The following is a 24,186-nucleotide window of genomic DNA, read 5'->3' as shown; positions in this document are numbered from 1 at the left end:
ATGTTTATTTCAAGTGGCAGAAAAGTAATTTAAAAAGCATAAACCTACAAAAATAAAGAGAACAGGAGAGAAAATCATAATGGGAAGGATGTGTTAACAAATGTGTGAAGTGAATTAGCAGAGAAATGGCATGGACTAAGTCAAGAAGCAAGTCAATTCTTGTGTAAACTCCTAGAAAAGGTTTTTGTGTTTTGGTTTTTTGGCTGCGCTGGCTCTTTGTTGCTGTGAGCCAGAGCTGCCCTCGGCTTGCCGTGCAGGGGCTTTTCAAAGTGGTGCTTCTCCGGTTGCAGAGCACAGGCTCAGACGCACGGCTTCCGTGGTTACAGCGTGTGCACTCAGAAGGTGCAGCTCGCCCTTATTCGCTCCACAGCATGGGGCATCTTCCTGGGCCAGGGAGTGAACCTGTGTCCCCTGCATGGGCAGGTGGGCTTTTAACCACTGGACCAGCAGGCAAATCCCCGGAAGAGGGTTCTTTTTATGGTCAAGGGTTATTGAAAATAGGGTGATTCTCTGAAATTTTTAATAATAAGCTGTTCAGCGTCTTAGCTCAGACAGTCAGACAACTGCAACATCACCATTCAAACCCCCGCCTCAAGGAGTAACTGTGGTACAAGACTGGAAAGCTGCACTTTGAAGAGAGTGACTCTTGAGAGACTCAAGACTCTGAGGTGCAAATGGTTGCTTCTGAGAAGTGGGACTCAGGAACAGAAAGGGCCATAGGGGCCTGAGGGCTTAGGTTTTATGTTTGTATTTGTTTTTTTCTTTATAAAGCTTGTAGTTGTTTTATATGTGTGTGTGTGTGTGTGTGTGTGTGTGTGTGTGTGTGTATACAGGAGAAGGCAATGGCACCCCACTCCAGTACTCTTGCCTGGACAATCCCATGAACGGAGGAGCCTGGTAGGCTGCAGTCCATGGGGTCATGAAGAGTCAGGCACGACTGAGCGACTTCACTTTCACTTTTCACTTTCATGCATTGGAGAAGGAAATGGCAACCCACTCCAGTGTTCTTGCCTGGAGAATCTCAGGGACAGAGGAGCCTGGTGGGCTGCCATTATGGGGTCACACAGAGTCGGACACGACTGAAACGACTTAGCAGCAGCAGCAACTATTGTATTGATTCATAAAATCCTTCTTGTGTTACTGATCATTGATTCCACAAGTGGTGCTGGGGACTTTTCTTTTTAATAATGGCCTCCTGTCATGACAATGAACTGCCAGGGACCTGTAAGTAAGCCTTCCAAGCACAGTCATATAGGCTGTGGATGCCCCAACTCCAGGGCAACTGACACTGGCAGCGTGACAGCTGATGGTAAGTCTCCATGAGCATCAGCACTCTACTTCCGTCTCGCTTGCAGTCAGGCTTGTGAACGCACTCCCTCGCAGTTGCTACACTTTCTTACCTACGTTGCTCTTCTGGCTTCATCACCAGTATGCGCTCATTGTGTTCCGTATCTGACTCAACTCCCTTCACAAGATGTACTGTAAAGATACAAGCATGCATTTTACCTTTGTAAGATTTCCCCATTCTTTTCTCTTCCATTTTTTCAGTTCATAATTGTACATTTGATAGGGCTTACACTAACATTTTGAATTTCTGATTGTATATGTAGTCAGACTTGATCTAAAAGACTCTGTTACACTTATTTTTACATTTTCTCAAGCTTTGCAACTTATTAACCAATAATAATGAATGATTACAACTTTGGTCGTTTTTAAAAGTTCATCAGTGACTTATTGGCTCTTGAGAAGCTTGGAAGCATATCAACGAATGTTCTGTAGCAGTTGTTAAGGAAAGGCAGACAATTGCTTTTACGACAGCAATACTTTAGAAAGTAAATGGATAAGCCAAGTTATTGGTAGGTAAAATTAGGTCTTATGTATTTCTCAGGTTAATGCAGTCCTTGGTCTTTTCCCTGTTGAATGAATGTCTGAGTTTTAAGTCTTTCTTCTCTAATTGTTGACTTTGCTCCCTCTACTGGAATCTTGCTTAAATTGAATGGAAAAAGTTTATCTGAAATTGAATAGTTTCTCTTTAGAGTTGGTGTATCAGCCTCAGATTGAAATGAAGACTAGGAAATTATTCCCAAAGCATAACTGAAAAGTGCCACTGTCACATGGAGAAATTTTTGTTTCTCATCTTTCAAACGCACGCCAGTGTATAGGATTATTTTGGTTTAAAGAAAAGGAATGTTTAAATCAAACTCGTGGGTAATTTAATTCAGTTCAAACTTGCAGCATTCTGGCTTTTTGGAGAATTACATTTCTGTTTTTACTACTTTGTCATGGGTTTTAAATGCTTTAAAGGATTGCAAAAATGACAGGAGTTGATTAAGTATATGGTAGGCACTTCAAAGGATCTCAGAATACATTTTATAAACATTGCATCCTTATTCTCCGTATAGCTGAGGTAAGAACAGTAAAGATTGTTTCATTTAATGGGAGAAAGCCTTCAATTTAGAGAGAAGGGGATGTGTCTATGCAGGTTCGCATACTATTCAATAGCAAACAAGAAGAATGTATGCCAAATTCAGTCAATTGAAGAAAGTAGGGAAAACCATTAGACCATTAGGTATGACCTAAATCAAATCCCTTTGGATTACACAGTGGAAGTGGGAAATAGATTTAAGGGACTAGATCTGATAGACAGAGTGCCTGATGAACTATGGATGGAGGTTCATGACATTGTATAGGAGACAGGGATCAAGACCATCCCCCAGAAAAACAAATGCAAAAAGCTGGAGATTTAGCAGCCCCCTGCCCCCATGGCATTCAAGAAAGGAGGACAGGAAAATAAGTGAAGGCAAGACCACCAACTATTCTTCAGTGAAAAGAATTGTGGTGGGAGGTGGCCAGAGGCGCCAGTGGTTCTGGAGGGAGGGGAGTAGGAGGTGGTGGGAAAAGAACAAGCAGAGACAGGAAAGGACCTATTCTAGATTGGAAGGTCAAGAAGGCTTATCTGAGGTGATGCTTCAAAATGAAGAGGAGCAGCCTTTGGAAGGGAGGGTGAGGTGCAGATGAGTGTCATGGCCCTGAATATAAGGAAAAGACCTGTGTAGGGCAAGTACTCGGGGTCTAGGAGGAGCCGCCCCGTGACAGGCATTAGCTAAGTGGGTGAATGAGACGAGTCAGGATGGGGAGGCAGGGGCCAGGCCACCCGGGGCCTTTCAGCCAGGCTGAGGGGTTTGGATTTAACCTACGAGCAAACTGGAATGCACTGGGAAACTTGAGGTTGTCCCAGGGAATTCTCTATAAAGCTCCATTTTGCCACCTTGTGGAGCGTCTCTAGTGCGGCTGGGAGTAGAAGCAGCAAGAGGAGGAGCACTTGGGAACGAAAGATGGGGAGGATACCGCCGGGCTGGCGTGGCTAGGAGGGGGTGATGGCAGCTTCCTCTGCACAGAGCCTTGTGCCCAGCACTTGACTTGTACTTTCTTTGGTCTTCATGACTCCTGCAAAGCCTGGGCATAGGAAATCACAGGACAAGTTTCCTCCAAATCCCTTCCCTTGAACAGAAAGTTACTGGAGATATATCTTGTGTCAATCTAGAGGGCAAAACTTCAGGACATTTTGGGAGAATAAAAGGCAATCTGGTGTGACCGGAATATAGCCTGTTTGAAGGATTTAGAGGGACTGTGCAACCCATGGACTGTACCTGCCAGCCTACTCTGTCCATGGAATTTTCCAGGCAAAAATACTGCAGTGGGTTGCCATTTCCTCCTCCAGGGGACCTTCCTAACTCAGGATTGAACCCGAGTCTCCTGCATGTCTTGCATTGGCAGGCAGATTCTTTACCCCTCTGCCACCTGGGAAGCCCCTACACAGCACACAAACCTAATCCAGTGGGTCAGGACTGAACCACAGAGACGGAAGCTGGGACAGCCAAGAACGGAAGCTAGAACTTGGATTCTAGTGCCCAGTGTAGCCGCACAGGGCTGATCCCACATGCTTTGAAGTCAGGCGGACCAGGTTCAGACCCCAGCTCTGCCACTTACTGCCAGTGTTAGCTTGGAAAAGCTAAAGATAAGAAAATACAATGGGAAAAGCTAGTTTGGGAAAAAGAGAGAAAACAAGGAGTCAATACGTTGAGTTTCAGGTGACTGACCAGTTAACCACATGGAGAAGTTCAAATATAAACCTGTTAGAAACAAACATCTGTAGTGCAGGTGCAAGTCCAAGGCCTGAATTGTTCACAGAGAATAGAGAGAAGTAGAAGAGATAGAACTTATGTATATTCCTGGATTCTTAAACTTTTCTGTTGATTTTGTACCATCCTTTAGAACATATAAAGCTCTTCACTAGCTTAAGGGGAAATTTTGGTTCCAAATTGGTTGAAAGCTTTTGGAATATCTAGAACTATTACATTAAATGAACAAAGATCAATGTGATTGATGATGATGATGATGTAATTTTAGCTCTTAAATCTGCTTTTCCATATCACTGCCAGCCTTATAGAGTCTTCTTCCCCCAGATAATTTTCTACTATGGATTTCAAAACCAAACCAAACCAACAAACAAAAACCAAGATTGTCCAAATAAAGAATATTTTCTTTCTGATTGGTACCTTTTCCTTTGAGAAAAGTATATAAACATTCACTGGCTTTGTGGGCTTCTGATTGTTAAAATGACTTGATTTGCTGTTGGTAATTTTTTCTTTGTTCATTAGTTTTTATTTTGTTCTGTGTTTGTTTAGTTCTCTATTTGGAGGCATGTTCTGAGTTCATGAGGTTTTTAGGTAAGTGATCCACCCAAAAAACTGTATCTCTTCTCTTATTATTGACAGAGCTCTGAGGCTCCATCTTTTCAAACCTTCTATTAAGAATTCATGCTAATAAAGCAAAGGGACCAGTAGAACATAAGCTTATTGTCTCTAAACAGTAACTTTAAAGAGAATTTTTTCAAAATAAGTATAAATACCAATAAGCTAACATTTCTCAACTCTTAATACTTCTGGACAGGTAAGAGTTTTCATTTGTAAAAACATAAAAGGGATTCCATGTCATAATAATAATGATAGCAAATATATAGTGCTTATAACATGTCAGATATTGTTCTAAATACTTTATACATATTAGCTCAATGATTTCTCACAGAAATTCCATAAAGCAGATACTTTAATTAGGTCCATTTCACAGATTGGGTAACTGAGGCACAGAGATAACTTGCTCAGGGTTACTAAGTTCAAAGACAGCAAAGCCAGGACTAAGGCAGAATAACTCCAAAATAGATGCTCCGAAGTATTACACCATCAACTATCTCAGAGAATGACTTTGAGGCCTCAGAAGAATAATACTATTAGAAGAGGAGTAAAGAGATGATTCGCTTTTTTCCTTACACATCAATGCATAGTCTTACTTGTTACAACAAGTGAGTTTTAATTTCAGTTTGAATGTCATCAAAAAAGATATTTTTCTGGTACCTCATGAAAAAAGAGTATCTTGATGGTTAGGAGTCACAGGAAAAGATACTCAACTCTCTTAAACATGAAGGAAATGATCATTAAAACCACAATGAAACACCATTGTATATACATTTAGCCAAAATGACTAAGATTTAAAGCAAAATGATACCAATTTTGGCAATAACAAATGGAAACAATTGGATATGAAACAACTGGAATTCTCATACACTACTGGAGGAGTATGAATCAAGATAGCCAACTTAGGAAGCAATTTGGCAGGATTTATTAAAGCTGAACATACCTATACACCAAGACCCAGGTATTCCACTCCTAGATATATACTGAACAGATATGCATATCTGTTCAACTAAAGGCATATTTAAGAATTTTTATAGCAACAGCATTCATAATAGTCACAAGCTGAAAAGAGCCCAGTTCAGTTCAGTCACTCAGTCGTGTCCAACTCTCTGCGACCCCATGAATCACAGCACACCAGGCCTCCTTGTCCCTCACCAGCTTCAGGAGTTCACCCAAACTCATGTGCAGCAAGTCGGTGATGCCATCCAGCCATCTCATCCTCTGTCGTCCCCTTATCCTCCTGCCCCCAATCCCTCCCAGCATCAGGGTCTTTTCCAATGAGTCAACTCTTCGCATGAGGTGGCCAAAGTACTGGAGTTTCAGCCTCAGCATCAGTCCTTCCAATGAATACCCAGGACTGGTCTCCTTTAGGATGGACTGGTTGGATCCCCTTGCAGTCCAAGGGACTCTAAAGAGTCTTCTCCAACACCACAGTTCAAAAGCATCAATTCTTCAGTGCTCAGCTTTCTTCACAGTCCAACTCTCACATCCATACATGACCACTGGAAAAACCAAGTGTTTGTCAGTAGTTCAGCAGATAAATTGTAGTATAACCATAAAATGAGACACTATATTGCACTGAGAAGGAATTTACTATTGCTACATGCAACACATGAATAAATTTCATAAGTGAGTAAAAGATGCTAGGAAAAAAAACACAAAAAGCTATGTTCTGTAATACTTAGTGAAAAGAAGCCAATCTGAAAAGGCTACATACCCATGATTCTAACTCTGACATTCTGGAAAATGCAAACCTTATGAAGACAGTAAGAAGATCTGTAGTTGTTGGGGGATGGGGGTATGACTAGACAGAGCACACAGGATTTTTAGGGCAGTGAAAACACTCTGCAAGATATTATAATGGTGGCTGCGTGTCAAACCCATAGACTGTAAAGCACTGAGAATGAGCCCTAATGTCAGCTGCAGACTTCGGGTGATTATGGCATAGCATAGGTCCATCAGTTGTAACAAATGTACCACTTTGGTGGGGGACAACGATGGGGGAGGCTATGTATCTGTCGGCAGAAGGGAGAGATATAGAGAATCTCTATACTTTCAATTTTGCTGTGAGCCTAAAAATGCTGTAAAACATAAAGTCTTTAAAAAAAATACTATGCACTCTGTGATTCCATTTGTAGAAACATAAAAATCAAGAAAACTAATATAAAGTGTTAGAAGTTAGCGGATTGGTTACTTTTGGGGGGAGTAGGAGATGGAAGGAAACGTGAGCCTCTGAGGTGGTGGCAGTGTATTAGTTCTTGATTTGAGCTGGTTTACAAGGGTGTGTTCCCATTGTGAAAATTCAGTGGGCTGGACAACTAGGATTTATTCCTTTCCTCATATATGTTATAATTCAGTAAAAAGTATTTTTAAAAGATACATTGTTCTAAAGTTAAACACAATAATATGGAAAAGTATCTGGACATAACATTATTCATGCCATCATAAAATGCTACTCAAGCCTGCACCTTTCTCTTAAAGTTCATAGGAGGGCTTATCTCTAGAAACCTATTTAAAAAGTGATCAATTTAAAAATGCCAAAATGGTTCCAGCGTGGATCCTTAGTTCACAAAGGTGTCTGGCAAATAGGTAAATGTTATTGGATCTCCCAAAACAAATTTAATATGACTGTCATTAGAAGAAATAGGAATTGTGTGGTTCTGCTAAAGAAGAAAATATCTGTCTTCAAGTGTGGCAGAGATTAAAGAACCATGTGTTGTAGTTTTCTTCTTTGTTTAATAGTCGCACTACAGGGAATGACTTCTCTGTTCACTGGTTCATGTATCAGGTCTCAAATAGAGACAGTATGGCTGGATTTTAAGATGCCAGACTAGGCACCTGCTGTAGTCATGCATCCCACAATGCATCCATAGAAATGACAAGAAAGATATTTTTCAGGAGAAAAGGAAATGTTGAAGGAAGAAGAAGAGGGGAAGAGGAAGGAGGAGGAAAAATATGGGGAGGGGGCGGGCAGAAGGATAGAAGGAGAGAAAGAGGAGGGGAAGAGACATCAGCATAAAGGTGCTTGAGTGTGAGAGTAGAAGGGGACCTTCAGTGGGTGAGCGTCTCTGAGGAATCCCTAGGACAGAAAACAGAGAGGACCAACTGAAAAGGGAAACCACAACCCTAATTATGAGCAAAAGTCATTGCGGAAGATGGGCACATCACACAGTAGGTTTTGTTTCCAAAAGTGTTTTATACCAGAAGGATTACATAGCGCACACTTAGGAGACCTGTAGTCCTTTGATAAGACACTTGATTTTAATAGATGGGGAAGATCATCTGCTCACTCATAGGACAGATGCAATAGAAGAGGGTTCAATTCAACAGTCACTGCGTGCTTTCTACATGGAAAGCCTGGGCTAGACATTGGAAGTACTGTGATAAAAATAATGGCTGCTGATCATGAGGAACAGCCTACTGCAGAAGATCAACACGTAATCATAGCATTTCACTATGATGTCATTAAATGTGTGAGGGTGATATAGGACGACAGAGAGCAGATCACTTACACTAATCTCAGAGCTGAGGTAGATCTTGAAGGATAAATTATAATCAATATGCCCAAGTAACAAAGGGTAGGTGTGCCACAAAAGTGGATATCATTTGGAAGGTGGGAGGGAAATTGAAAAGTTTTAAGAAGGGTGGCTAATTCTGCATTCTTGGAGAGTTCACTCTAGTTATCATTTGAAGGGTGGGTCTCAAGGGATAAGAAATAGGAATCTTCTAGAAGCAGGCTCCCATGGAGTTAGGACACAGTTTCAGATGACTGGGTCTGAGATACTGAGGGCAGAGCTGGAAAAGAGAAAAAGGAATCGTCAGAGAGGATTAAGAAAATGGCAAGGCTTGAATAGTGTCTAATATTTGGACTTTTGACAGGAATATGGTGGTGGTATTAACTAGAAACTGGCCCCACAGGGGGAAAATGAGTTTGGAATAGAAAATAGTTATTTCCATTTTAGACATGGTGCATTCCATTGCTAAATGAAATATCCAGAAGGAAATTAGATATATGATTCTGAAGGAGAGAGATGAAGAGGAAGAATATAGCTTTGGAGGGTTGTGGGCATCTAAGTAATACTTAAACTCATGAGAGTAAGTTCAGTTCAGTTCAGTTCAGTTGCTAAAGGTGTCTGACTCTTTGCAACCCCATGGACTGCTGCACGCCAGGCCTCCCCGTCCATCACCAACTCCTGGAGTCCACTCAAACCCATGTCCATTGAGTCGGTGATGCCATCCAACCATCTCATCCTCTGTCATCCTCTTCTCCTCCTGCCCTCAATCTTTCCCAGCATCAGGGTCTTTTCAAATGAGTCAGTTCTTTGCATCAGGTGGCCAAAGTATTGGAGTTTCAGCTTCAGCATCAGTCCTTCCAATGAATATTCAGGACTGATGAGAGTAAATACCAGTCAGCAAGAAGAAAGGGTAGGAATTGCAGAGCACTAGGCCCAGGGTAGAGCTCCAGGGACCCTGCCACTGAAGGGTAAATAGAAGACAGTGCCACAAACAGTCTATGAAGCAGGAAGCTGGGAAAGCATGGACAGAATCCTGAGAGAACGATGCCTTGGAAGCTATAGAGTACAGACCTTCCAGAAAGAGAGTCTGGTGCAGGGGAGAGGTCCAGGCGGTCACGTGCTCATTAGATTTAACAACATGGAGGTCGTTGTTTCTATGGTGGGAACAGTTTCACTGGAGTGCAAGGGTGGAAGCCTGAGTGTGGTGAGCTAGAAAGGGAATAGGAGGCAGAGGCTACAATTAGAGACAAGAAACAGCCCTAAAGGAGTGAGCAAGATTGGGTAGCAGGTAGAGGAAGACAGGAGAGCTAAAGATCTGGATTTCCTTGTTTGTTTTAGTCATAGAAAAGACTTGACTATGTTTATACATTGGAAGGGAAGAGAAAGAAGCTGAAAATGCATGAAATAGAAGGAACTAGTCATGAAATAATGTGCTATAGCATCCTGAGCGTGGAGGGTGGCATCCATGAGCAAGAGAAAGGTGTGGGTATCATAAGCAGGGGGCAAAAGAGAACAAAAAATTGGCCGGTTTCATGTTGGGTCTAAAGAATGCCAGTAATTTCCACAAAGTCAGAGGGACAGTGCCCGTGATGGGAGTGGTTGTTGATTAAGAGGTTTGAGGCCAGCGGGGAAGGTTGGCAGCAGTCCCCACAGGAGTAAGTTGAGCCATAGCAAATAGCAGGACTGTGCAGCAGTGTTGAGAGCCCACAAAAACCATGAATTTATAGTAACTAATCTGCACGTTTGTGAGTCTTCCTTTTCTAGTAGCACTCATTGCACTGAGATAGTAGCAGAGAGCGTGAATTACGGTGTTCTCCCAGAGCTGGGGCTTTGCCAGGAGTGTGACACAAAAGACAGTTGAGAGTGATGGTGAGATAGTGATCCAGGAGATCGAAGTGTGATCTTAGGCTAAGACAAGCTTTGTTCTTGGAAGTATCAAAGGACTAGAGGTTGAAATAGAGAACAACTAAGCTGGAAAGAGAAGAGGTTATGTCTGAAACACAGGCGTCTGTTAAGACAAGAGTAGTTATTTGGAAATTGGATAATGCATTTGAAGGAAAGAGAATCACATGTGTAAAGACAGAGGCAAAGAGGAACAGAGATAATCTTAGTATAACTGGAACACATGTTACATAAAGTAGCATGAGATCAAGGTAGAAACGTGCTTTAGGCCTAAGAAAGTTGGGACACTGGCTACTCTAAGAAGCCTGGAGTCAGTCCAAGTTCTCAGACAGGGCTGTCTAAGCTGGCTATGGTTGTGCAGGTCATGCCCAGCTCAGGGACTGTCCAAGGTGGGCTAAACTCCAAGCCGCTCTCTTTGCCAAGCCACTCAGCCCGCTCTGTGGCTGCTTCAGCAGGAGGAAAATGATCTTTTCTTTAATTTACCACCCTCCCCTCCTGGAGGGGAAACACTTCTCCAAATCATCCCAGGGGGTGCCTTTCTCATTGGCTAGCAGTGGCTGAATGGAGTGACATGATCGGATGGACTTTTCAGGGTGACCTCTCTGGCCCTGGTGTAGATGACCTAGAATAAGGAGACACAGTACACAGGAGAACAAAACAGTTATCACCAGAACAGGGACCTGAACAAAGATAGAGCCGAGAAAGAAGTGAGGCCAGATCCAGAAGCAAGCTTTGTAGCAGAATTAACATTGAGCACCTTCAATATCTTACCTCAGATATGCAGATGACACCATTTTAATGGCAGAGAGTGAAGAAAAACTAAAGAGCCCCTTGATGAAGGTGAAAGAGGAAAGTGAAAAAACTGGCTTAAAACACTACATTCAGAAAACCAAGATCATGGCATCTGGTCCCAACACTTCATGGCAAACAGATGGGGAAAAAGTGGAAACAGTGACAGATTTTCTTTTCTTGGGCTCCAAAATCACTGCAGATGGTGACTGCAGTTGCTCCTTGGAAGAAAAAATGTGATAAACCTAGACAGCATATTAAAAAGCAGAGACATCATTTTACCAAAAGGTCCATATAGTCAAAGCTATGGTTTTTCCAGTAGTCATGTATGCATGTGAGAGTTGGACCATAAAGAAGACTGAGTGCTGAAGAACTGATGCTTTTGAATTGTGGTGTTGGCGAAGACTCTTGAGAGTCCCTTAGACTGTGAGGAGATCAAACCGGTCAATCCTAAAGGAAATCACACTGAATATTCATTGGAAGGACTAAAGCTGAAGCTCCAATACTTTGGTCACCTGATGCAAAGAGCCAACTCACTGGAAAAGATCCTGATGCTGGGTGAGGGCAAGTGAAGGGGAAGACAGAAGATACCATGGCTGGATGGCATTACTGACTCAGTGGAAATGAGTTTGAGCAAACTCAGGGAGAGAGTTAAGGACAGGGAAGCCTGGCATGCTACAGTTCATGGGGTCGCAGAGAGTTGGACACAACCTGGCTACTGAACAACAACAAACTTGTTGTTGAGACAGCAGAAAAGGGGAAAGGCTCACATTTATTCTCCACTGTGTTCCCAGACCTGACCACAGTGAATGCTCAATTGTGTGCGCATGCTTAGTCACTCAGTCGTCTCCAACTCTTTGCAACCCCATGGACTGTAGCCCACCAGGTTCCTCTGTCCATGGAATTTTCAGGGCAAGAATACTGGAATGGGTTGCCATTTCCTACTTCAGGGGGTCTTCTTGACCCAGGGATCAAATCAGTCTCTTGCATCTCCTACATCAGCGGGTAAATTCTTTACCACTGTGCTACCTGGGAAGCCCCAATGCTCAATTAATATTTTGTCAAATGAAGAAAAAATAATAAAGTTGCAAGCAACAAGCACATTTTCAAGAGAAAGATACTATCTGCTTAGGTGGAACTCTCTACCCAGAGGAAACAGTACCTTCATTAAGCCTACTAAATTTTGAGTAAGTTGTAGAACTGAGAATACCCATCTAGAAATTTAGAAAGAGTTACTCCTAAGCAATGTTCAGAGCCTTGACTGAATATTCAAATAACCTGAGAAGCTTTTTAAAATTCCAATGCCCATATTGGGCCAGCTGACTCAGAAACTCGGGGATGGGATCCAGGCATCCATATTTTTTAAAGCTCCTGTGATGATTCCAAGTCAGCTACTTTCATGGAACTCTGCAAATCCTGTTCTAGACTTCTAGATATGGTCATTAACACAGCATAGATAAGACCTGGGTCAGAGACAGGGCAGAATAGTTTAACATATTTGACCGTCTTGTGGCAATGAATCCTCCATTGCTGATGAAATCTTTTTACCTAGTGATCAGTTCTTCAAAATTCATTCCAACATCTTGGCAAAAGATGAAAAAAGGTAAAGAAATGCATTACATTGCTTCGCTGATTTTAGGAAACTAAACTGGGCCAAATGTGCTATAAAATAGGGGCTTTTTTAATGATAGTTTAAAAAGGAGACAGATATAAACACAGATAAAGGGCAGAGATATAAACTTTTTTAAGAACTCTTCATTCTGCTATGGTTGTATGTATTTCATGTGAGTCAGAAAAACTAGATACTATAGAAAAATAAAAGGAAGAGTTTGAAAATAATTTAAGAGTAAGAGAGAGGATATTTCTGTATAGAGTGGAAAGTTTGTAGGAAGAAAGGAAAAGCAAAAATCCTAGGGCAAGTATCAATCTAATCTTCAACCCAGGGGCTTCCCCACTGAGTTCTGCACTGTGACTTGGAGACCTGTCACCTGTGTGATCTTCACTTTCTTCCCTGACAAACAGGTGTCCACACCCTGGTGAGCGCCAGCCCTCTCTAGCCGCCAAGCATCCTCATTCTATTATGTTTTACTCTAACTTGAATAGGCTAAAAGTCATTTAAGCCTTGCCCTTCTTGACATGAAGGAAAGCACAGCATTGCTCACCAAAACGAGAGGTCTAAGACCCTAACCCAGAACGGGTTTTTTTTTTTACCAATCCGCAGCAGATAAGGATTTGAGAGTAAAAGTTTAGAAATGTTCACAGTAATGGAATAATCTCTGTCAAGTCACAAAATATTGAGGCTTATATTTTGTTTATCTTTGTGTTTTTATTTGACTTCTCTGGTAATTAATTTTATAATATTTTCTAAAGATATAAGTCCACAGTAAACTAGAACTTTTTTAAGTCGGTGTTTTACCATGGATAGCTTGGGAAGCACTCAGTTAGACCAGAATTACATTTGAACATCAAGGCAAAAGGTGCACACAGAAAAGGTGAATGCTGACAAGTTCATTTTTACCCTACCTCTTTGAAGATATATTTTAAAGACCTATTTCATTTTACTCTGAATCGTTATTATTATTTTTTCTACTATAGGTTTATCTGCATTGTTAGCGGCTCTTTAAAAGAAAACAACCTGTATTAGAAAGCACATGGTAAAGAGTTGTTTTAGCAATACAGTGGTTGCTCAGTATGCTCAGAGGATTGGTCCTAGCAGCCCCTGCAGATACCAAAATCTGAGGATGCTCAAATCTCTTAGAGGGTTTGGTCCAATGAAAACCGTCGGCCCTCTGAATTTGCCCCTACGAAACCCACAGATATGGAGGGCCGACTGTTACGAGCTCCTTTTCTGAACCACAATGTCAGGTAACAGGGAGAAGTGATTAGCTCCTGTTGGGGAGGCGGGGGGTACTCGCCTTTCCAAGAAGCAAATTAAGTCACTCTCCCTCCTGACTGGAAACAGCTATCCTTGGGTATGCAACCATTAATGTAGGGACGTGAGTGCGTACTCACTCGTGTCTGCCTCTTTTACGACTTCATGGACCGCAGCCCGCCGGGCTCCTCTTGTCTGTGGAATTTTCCAGGCAAGAAAGCTGGAGTGGGTTTCCATTTCCTCTTCCAGGGGATCTTCCCGACTGAGGGATCGAAACCGCGTCTCCGGCGTTGGCAGGGGTATTCTTTACCGCTGAAACGGCTGGGAAGCAATGTAGGGGCACCCTGGTTTACGAAGAAGCCTACTCAGGGAGGTTCATTTCCTCAAGACCGTGCACAGGGAAGGCAGGATGCAAACCCGAGACACTGTACTCTGACTACACCTGCACTTTGCCGCTCCGCCATAAAAAATGCTCCGGGAGGAACCCTGAGAGTGAACACTGATACAAGCTTCACTTTCAGGCGCCTGAAATAGGGTAATAAACAGTAAAATGATATGGAGTGCTTATGAATCTCCTTAATGTGTAAATTTCCTTGTTCTAGTTAGAGCTTTCTGCACATAGACAAGCTCGACGTTTGTCCCTAACCGATCTGCACATCACACAAGGAAATACGAAAGGAGAGGAAGGTCACTGCCATCCACACCAGCTTCTGGAGACTGGTTGGATCTAAGTTACTAATAAACATGCTCGGAAAGCAAATGACCCAATCCTTTTAGGAAATAAGTGGGATGTCAGTTAAAAGTAAGTGAATATCCCTGAGAACTAGCAAGTCTTTGCAGAGATTATAGAGTCATTGTAAGGAATTCAGAAACTGTATTGGTTAGGCTAATACATGCCTGTTCAGTGAATTCAACAACCTTCCTACTTCAGAGAAATAGCTGCGCTGGGAACTAAAATTGCTAAGCAGTTATTTGCCTCTCTTATCTAAACAATGGCAGGAAAAATATTCAGATTCTGAATATAGGGGCAACATAAATTTTTAGCATTGTTCAGTTTCGCTTGAGAATATAGCATCTCACTCAGCTACTGCATTGTTATTAACATTTTAAAATTAATAATTCTGGGATTTTTGCCATATTCTGAAACATTTAGCAAAATATTTTACATTCCCCATACATGCTCATGATTTTTTAAAGGCACAGAGTGAATTAATTCTTCAATTCTTGGCATCCTTGATTAAAAGTTAATATTTGATAAAGGCATCAAGCTATCAATACTGAAACCTGCTGGTTAGGTGCAATGGGTGTGGTCTCTTCTATAACAAAAATAATTCAGATTTTTTTAAAAGCTCCTGGGTGAAATTGGCATAGGTGTTCAAAAAATACAAATTTCCATTTATGAAAGAAATAAGTCCTGGGGATATAATGTACAGCATAGTGGCTGCAGTTATAATAACTTGTATAACAAATATACTTGTTTATTTGAAAGTTGTTAAGAGAATAAATCTGAAAAATTCTCACCACAAGAAAAAAATTTGTGTAACTGTGGTGATGAATGTCCACTAACTTATTGTAATCATTTCACAATATATGCATATATCATGATGTTGTATACTAAAATGAATACAATGTTATATGTCAATTAAACAAGTTTTTAAATAATAAAAAGAAGCTCTTTATTTTATCTCAAGATAAACTTTATGTCTGTATACCTGCTCTGAGACGATAACGGCATTAGTTCTGAGTCTTCGGGTTTGAATGAGTCATTTTTTTTTTAATTCAATTTATTTATTTTTAATTGGAGGATAATCACTCTACCATATTGCGATGGTTTTTGCCACCCATCAGTATGAATCGGCCATAGGTATACATGTGTCCCCTCCATCCTGAACGCCCCCCACCTCGCTCCCCACCCTACCCCTGGCTGTCACAGAGCACCAGCTTTGGGTGCCCTGCATCCTACATCAAACTGCCACTGGCTATCGATTTTATATATGGTAATGTATATGTTTCAGTGAGACTCTTGTCAAATCGTCCCACCCTCACCTTCTCCCACTGAGTCCAAAATCTGTTCCTTAGAGCAAATCATTGTTTAAGTCCACCTTCAGCTGACTGTTCTGTGGTCTTAGCTTGTCTTGAGTAGACTCTGTCTAGCAGCTGATCTTTTGGCCTCTGAGATGCAGATGGCATATGCCAGCGATGCTGTAGGATTATGTGAAAGACAGTAAAGAAATAGAAAAGTAAAAATGGAATAAAATCTAATTACACGGAGTTTCACTTAAAACAAAAATTGATTGAGTTCCGCCCAAAGTGGCTTCTTGTTTCCTGTGCCAGGAACTACTGTGCAGACCCAGCAGGAAGTGTGCTGCAGAGCAGGATCGCATTACACCCTTGTTTTATGGTTCATTTCACTTATTTAATGCAATCCGAGAACCTGCAAAAGGAACACGTTCCAAGGAGGGAATAGGCTTTTTGTCTTGTTTTGTTTTAAGTTTCTTTGAATCAAAACATTTGTTTTTAAAAGGTGCTTATAGTCCCAGAGAAACAGGACTTTCAGCGTTGCATGGCGAAGCCATTTTTCTTTGTCACAAAATTTAAAGCAGTACCCAACATTGAGTTACATCTAGGGTTGAGTTATGTCTGTCCCCTCTTCTGTGCTCCTCAGGTCATTTTAAATGTGAAGAGTTACAACCATGCCCACGAATGGTCTAAATCGTGTTGAATTCCATATAAGCTCCTCCTAGGGTCTCTGATTTGAGGGCCTATGATGTTGAGGGGATGTGGGAGGAAAGGAATATATTTAAGATGCAAAAGAGCAATTCATTTGTCAAGCAGAAGAATGAGTTCCTTTGGCTGTCTTGCTTGAAAATGTGTGAATTGAACAGCTGGATTTCCTTGTGGTGGCAAACGCGGCTCCTCACATGCTGCCTCTTTTTCCCTCAGGGACCTCAGTATGAACAACATCAGTCAGCTGCCCCCGAGTCCTCTCCACAGCCTGCGCTTCCTGGAGGAGCTGTAAGTATCTCCTGAGTCGTGGTGCGTCCAGTCAGTGCTGGACACGTTCTCACATTTGTCTCTCATATTTACTCTGGGAACCAGATAAAACAAAGCAAGAAAGCTGTCAGCACCACGGTTTTGGCCCATGAGGAAACACTTAGTTGGGAGGGGAAAAGAGAGAATCACTTAGGATTCTGGAAATCAACTTATAAAAGAGTTTACCATAAGGCTACAACTTTCTAAGGTGAGACTGAGCCAAACAAATTAAAATTTTAAAACAAAGGCTGTTTAAAAGAGCTGGATGGCTCTTTGGAAATAGTTAAGCAGCAGGATATTAAAAGTTTGAATACTGGTTCATGTTTATTAAAATAGCAAGTGAAGCTATAATCAAAACCAAAAACTGCCTCTTGGTTCAGCTTATGACAGGGAGAATTGAGTCCTCAACTCATAGCACCAAAACTTCTTGTTCTAATCACTTTTAATTACTATTTTTCTACTTTTAAATTTAGCTTCCCTGAAGGCTTGAACAGAAAAACATGAAATACACAGAGGACTTAAAAGTGGTCTTTCCCAAACTCATTGTAAAAAAAAAAAATCTTTTTTTTTGTAAAAAAAAAAAGAAGAGAGTTAAAATTAGCTAATGATACACAGAGGAATCTTGATTAAGTCTGGTAATCACTTTCCAGAAGATGAAAAAGAACTCTGTAAACCAAAATCTGCATTTAGAAATTCTTTTGATCCTCTTGCCCTTTTGAGGGGCGGGAATTAGGGGGCATGTTCCATTGTAGTCTTCATGAAGAAAGTTTGGCACCATCAGCTAAATAAATCCTCTGACTGTTGATTAAAGGAATTGTTTAGGCAGTGACCTCTTTTGAAAATACTTCCTTTATAATTCCTAGTCAGGGTCCAATTTGAGGAGTAATTTAAATTGTTGATGCACCACACCATCCACCTTGGGAGGTTGAAGAACCATCCCTCATAACTAGATTACAGTACATCGATCCTATTTTTCCAAGAGGATAGTATTCTCAGATTTCTCCCCTTGAGAGCTGGATCTATATTTATTTTTGATGGCATTACCTTTTTCACAAATGCTATTGTTTTACTACTGGAATCAGCTGAATGTGCTATCGAGGGGTATGGTGGGGACTCTCAGATTATTAGATTATACAGCAAGTTTTTATTATTCAGAAAATGGATTTTCACTTTGGCTTGTCCAGGCTCTTCTTTTTCCTCTTCTATTTTCTCTCTGGCCATTTCTGTTACTAAAAAATTAACCCTCATCAGGACGGGGACCAAATCTGTCCTACTCTTCGTTTGCTGGTATGTAACAAATAATCAATACATTTTTGATGAATGAATGAACTCATGAGAAAGCAAAACGTGTAAAAGGAGCTGCTTGTTCACCACCTTAGAAAAAAGTAACAGATTTAGTTGACATTAGCCAATATTTTTAGATTTTTTTAGTAAATTTCAAACATCAGCATTTTTTTCTTATTTACATTCTTTTCATCTGCTCTCCATCACCATAATTTACATGCAATACTTAGTCTTGTTTATCCCCATATTTCTAAAATATGCATTCCCAGTGCTTTTCTCTTTCTTTATAGTAGGCAATGGCAAAAGGCTTCCATTCTCCCTCAACACACACCTCAACTTTAGACCACAAGCCAAATCAGTAAATAATCCACTTCCCCGAGGATTTAATAGAGTTCTTCCCTTGATGACCCAACTCATTCAGAATAACTCCTCTTTCTTCACGCATGCTACATACTCAGTTGCTTCTGTTGTATCCAACTCTTTGTAAACCTGTGGACTTAGCCCGCCAGGCTCCTCTGTCCATGGGATTCTCCAGGCAAGATACTAGAGTGTGTTGCCGTTCCTTCTCCAGGGGAGCTTCCTGATTTGGGGATCCAATCCACATCTCCTGCATTGCAGGCAGATTCTTTACTGCTGAACCACCAGGGAAGCCCCCTTTCTTAATGTAGTAAATGTTATTTCTCATCTAAGACCAGTTCTTCAAAAGATAGTCGAGAAAAAAATGGGGGGGGAGGTATGGTAAAAGGGAGAAGGAACTACAATTTGAAAGGGCTGTTTTTCTGAATTGTCTTTTTTTATATCTCTGGAAACTCCATCAAGTATCTTGATTATGGAATCATAGAATTTCAGAAGTAGAGGAGCTCCTTCAAAGACTATTCATTCCATTTTCTCCTGTTCTGAAATTCCCTTTGCTGAGCTGGCCAGCTTGCTGAATTTAAAAGCAAGATCAGTTTCCCATATATAATTCCATGCTCCAGTTAAATGATGTTTTGAAGGTATCATTATTGATTTAGTAGCAAAAGGGGATAATATTTACAGAACCTGGAAAAATGATTAACTCTGCTTGGTTTATTCCTTTCTTCCCAAGGCTAAATTGAGGGTGCTGTGGGTTTACACACACACACGCATGCACACACACACACACACACACACACCCGTGGAGCAGAGCATTTTGATTATGCTTTTGTTATGTGCTGATTGTTTCTATTAGGCTTAGCTGTGGTTAAGTCTATATTCTCTTGTGGAGTGTAAAATCTTTTATATAATAACATAATGACAACAATAATAGCTTGCTCTGTGACAGGCACTGATCAAAATGTTTTACACATGTCATCCCACTGAGCCCTTTTAACAACCCTGTAAAAGTAGATATCATTATTGTTCTCATTTCAAGATTTTTTTTAAAGTACAGAGAAAACAGGAACTTACCCTAGATAATGGAGTATGTAAGTATCAGAACTAAAATGCAAACTCACTTTCAAAGCCATACTAGGAAAGCAGAAGGAGACTTTGAAATTGTGTGTGATTCATCTGTGCGTTTCTTTTCCCTGATAGTACTTAGTACAATGGTTTAAACAACTGAACACTTTAAACTGTTGTTAAACTGAGTTTCATAATGATAGGTGTGTTCATCTGTTTGTGTCTGGGTATATATGGGGGAATGAAAAAGAAAGAATGAGACAGAAAGCAAGTAAGATCTATCTCTCCAGCAGGGAGAGACTGGATATTCAGGTTATTCATTCAATATCCTCAAATAGTGGCTTTGAAAAAAGTATTTCAGGAGCAGAATTTCACCGATTTCACATTACTCAACAGGAACAAAACCTTAGTTATTGTTTTTACATATGCATACATATATTTAAGCAGCATGTTTTATATAGTATTCTGCTTGATCTAATAAATTACCATCCACACAGCTAGACATAGACATTTAGGTATCTGTCATTGTGATTGTGTGTGTGTGTATCTTTTGTTGTGACAAACTGTTGAAATGTTAAACTGTTCTGAAAGTATTCTTTCATTCTGTTTACTCAGTTCATCTCTATGCTGTATTCTTTACCCATTCATTCAAAAACTGCTACTGATATTCTAAAGTAATAATTGAGAATATTACATTAATAATATAATGAAAGTGTTATCACTCAGTTGTATCCGATTCTTTGTGACTCCATGGACTGTCACCCACCAGGCTCCACTGTCGATGGGATTTTCAGGCAAGAATACTGGAGTGGATTGCTATTTCCTTCTCCAGGATCTTTCCAACCCAGGGATCAAACCCAGGTCTCCTGCATTGCAGGTAGATTCTTTACCATCTGAGCTATCAGGGAAGCCCCAATAATATAATAAATAAATAATATATGAATAAAATTCCTACCACAAAACTCAAATTATTTTAAAAAATCACTATTGATAGCCAAGTTACCACCCTTGCCCTTAGCTCTAACCACCTAATTATTATCTCCCTGATATAATCCTTCTAACTATGTTATAAACTGTGTAGACAGACATGATTTATCTCTCCTCTACCACTGGTGCCATATTTTAAAATCCTCTAAGAATCAATAAAACCCCAGAGGTATCACCAACATATTTTCAAAGTATTGTAACTCTGGAGAAAGTGACTATGTGGAGCAAACATTTAAGAGGAGTTAAAGTCATCACGACTAGTGGTCTCCTTCTCTTCCTCCTGACATTCTGGAATACTTACTACCTGTATCACAGGCTCATGTGTTGGTACATTCAAGTCTTGTTTATTAATCATTATTTATGTTTTGTGAATCTGCAAGGTTCACTAGACATTCAAGGCCAAACGCCCTGATATTGCAACATGATAGCACAAGGAAGAGAAAGAGCCTTTTTCTTAAAAAAAAAAAATCTGTGTGTGGCCAGCCTATGCTGTGTTGAGAGGAGAAGACAGCACTGAGAGGCAGTAGCAAGCCCCGAACTCCTGCCCTGACTTTGCCCCTTACTAACTGACAACCCACCTGACCTCCTGGGCCTCAGGAGAGGACACTGAGAGCAGCCTTTGCCTGTATTTTGAGATTCTGAGGACCAAATGAAATGATGGTGAAGGAACTTTGGTAAACTATAAATTACATATTGAGTTATGTTCCTGAAATGAAAACACTTTTAAGAAAATTCTCCCTTCCTTCTTTCCTATTTCATGAGCTTGTTTTTGCATTAATCCCAGGGATTCAGGATTTGTGAACGAAACGCTTTCTAACTATGAGGTTTAATGGATGTAGGCAATCAAAACAGATAGTTTTTTGCCAAATTTGAACATCCTGAGCAATACTTGCATTTCTTTCCAATGTCTCTCTCCCACTTCTGTTTCTTCAGTTCTTCTAAAGACTTAATGTTAATGTTTGCTCTTTGGACAAATCATAGATCCTGCATTTGGTCCATTAGAGTGTGGTTCAGATTTTAGAAACTAACAGATTGTGCCTAATGCTGACAGGTACACGTTCCTTTAAACTTAGATCGGTAGCTTGATTAAACCAAAAGGAAAAATGAATTGTTACCATTTTAAACAGTCTAAGTTAAAGGCCTTTGTTTCCAAGTGCTATTTAAAATCTTCCCAGATTTGAATGCTATTGGAATCAAATACTCAATTTAGGAAAGAAACCTGAGATACTCTAGGGATGTTTGTTTTTAAGTTACTATTGTTCCCTGGAACTGTTTGCTCATATTATGGTTGGCCTTGAAGAATCTCCATATAAATAGGAGATATCCATTATTTCAGATGAAATTAGTAATGAGAAATACCACCAAACTTCCTGAAAGCACAATCTATGCTTGTTATTTCTACTTGTTATCATCACATTGCTGAAAATAGCGAGAGCTGTCCTGCCTGCCTTTTGAGATACTTGTCTGAGGATCAAATGAATGGTTGATGAGAGAAATTGGGTGAACTCTCTAATTCACCTATTGAATTGTGTTAGTAAAGTGAAAACACCGCCTTGCCCATAAATAATCTTCCTGACCCTTAGCCTTATCAGAGTGTTCCATCTGTCCTCTTCATAGAAATTGATTACAAATGCTGCCTTTTTACCTTTATCTTTAACAATTATATTAAAAAATTTTAAGATTTAAAATATAACTAATGAAAGAAAAAGCAAGTGCTGCTTCTTTGAATCTCTTTTTTTGCCTAGCATTATTTTATTCTCTTCCAAGTGTCTATTCATGTAGATGGGTATAGACATTTAGATATCTGTCCATGTGTAAATATATATGTGTGTGTATGTATGTAGACCATTGTTATGGCAATTAGGACACTGTTCCCTCCCCATATTAAGGAAGTTTTCACGTATAATGTCTTCAAATATATTTTTTTCAGGCTCTTTCTCTTTCTGTTCTTCTGGGACCCCTATAATTTGAAGATTCAGTTCAGTTCAGTCGCTCAGTCGTGTCCGACTCTTTGCGACCCCATGAATCGCAGCACGCCAGGCCTCCCTGTCCATCACCAACTCCCGGAGTTCACTCAGACTCACGTCCGTCGAGTCAGTGATGCCATCCAGCCATCTCATCCTCTGTCATCCCCTTCTCCTCCTGCCCCCAATCCCTCCCAGCATCAGAGTCTTTTCCAATGAGTCAACTTTTCGAATGAGGTGGCCAAAGTACTGGAGTTTCAGCTTTAGCATCGTTCCTTCCAAAGAAATCCCAGGGCTTAGTGCATCTAATGTCCCAGAGGTCTCTGAGACTGTCCTCAGTTCTTTTCATTCTTTTGTTTTTATTCTACTTCTTGGCAGTTATTTCCACCATTCTATCTTCCAGCTCACTCATTTGATCTGCCTCAGTTATTCTGCTATTATTGATTCCTTCTAGTGTATTTTATGGAGAAGGAAATGGCAACCCACTCCAGTGTTCTTGCCTGGAGAACCCCAGGGATGGGGGAGCCTGGTGGGCTGCCGTCTCTGGGGTCGCACAAAGTCGGACACGACTGACGCGACTTAGCAGCAGCAGCAGCCCTCCTGGCTCTCCCAGTAATTAACAAGTGAATCATGTCTCCCAGGATGGAAACCATGGAAGTCTCTAGGTGATCTTATCAATCGAAAAATGTGAGGACTATTTCAGAGTTTCTCACCTTGCATAGACCTTAGAAACACCCAGAGCATTTTTAAAACTACTGATTACCAGGGCATAGTCCCACAGACTGATGGGTCTCAGTGGAGACACTGACATCAGTTTTTTAAAGCTGTCTTGGGAGCTAAGACCCACTGGGATATGCTGAAGCTTTACAACAGAGGAAGAGTCAGGCACTCATCACTGACTGGATGTAGGGACTGAAACGAGGTTTCAAGGTGAGAAATAATTCTGAGCAAGGTTATAACATTAGGTGCTAGGAGACTGGTGAGGCACTGTCAATGGAACGGGGAATTCAAGGGAAAAAACTGACATTTTGGAGGTGAGAGGTTGCCTGGTCTGGGTATATAAGTGCGAGGTACTAGCAGAGCATCCACATGGAAATGTCACTAATGAAGCTGGAGTGTGAGTCTGGAGCATGCTGAGTCTGTTCCAAAGATGAGTGGAGAGTTGTTTATAAAGAAGTGACCATGGAAGGTGCTGGGCAGATGAGGAGCTTGAGAGAGAGGGCAGAGGCTTTGTTTCCCAGTGCGGGTCTCCTCCCATATTAAAATAACCCGGGCTGCTGCTTAAAATGCAGATTTCCGAGTCATTTTCCTCCAGAAACTCTGATTCGCTAACCTGAGTTCGGTCCTGGGGATCTGAATATCTGGTGACTCCTACGGCAACAGCAGACTTTGAGTGCCACCGTTGTCATTGTTGTCCAGTCACTAACTGGTGTCCAGCTCTGCAGTCCCATGTAAAGCAGCAGGAGAAAAGACAAGTGCAAGGACAGAAACTTGAAGAGCTTCTATGTTCGGAGGATGAGCATTAACACAGAGAAAGACAAATATAATATTGCATCATTTATATGTGTAATCTTAAAAAAAGTGATACAAATGGACTTATATGCAAAACAGAAATAGACTCACAGACATAGAAGGCAAACTGATGGTCACCATAAGGGAAGAAGGGG

At 40.8% G+C, this 24,186-nt stretch overlaps 1 protein-coding gene across 1 annotated transcript in view; it reads left to right on the top strand.

Moving 5' to 3' along the window:
• LGR5 (leucine rich repeat containing G protein-coupled receptor 5) overlaps window positions 1-24,186 on the top strand; it is a 128,168-nt gene that overhangs the window by 39,958 nt on the left and 64,024 nt on the right. Inside the window, 1 exon segment of the mRNA XM_027543365.1 lies at window positions 16,776-16,847. Within this exon segment, the coding sequence (XP_027399166.1) occupies window positions 16,776-16,847 (72 nt within the window).

This window comes from Bos indicus x Bos taurus, chromosome 5 (genome assembly GCF_003369695.1).
Source record: "Bos indicus x Bos taurus breed Angus x Brahman F1 hybrid chromosome 5, Bos_hybrid_MaternalHap_v2.0, whole genome shotgun sequence".
NCBI lineage: Eukaryota > Metazoa > Chordata > Mammalia > Artiodactyla > Bovidae > Bos > Bos indicus x Bos taurus.
This window is presented reverse-complemented; position numbering and strand designations above follow the sequence as displayed.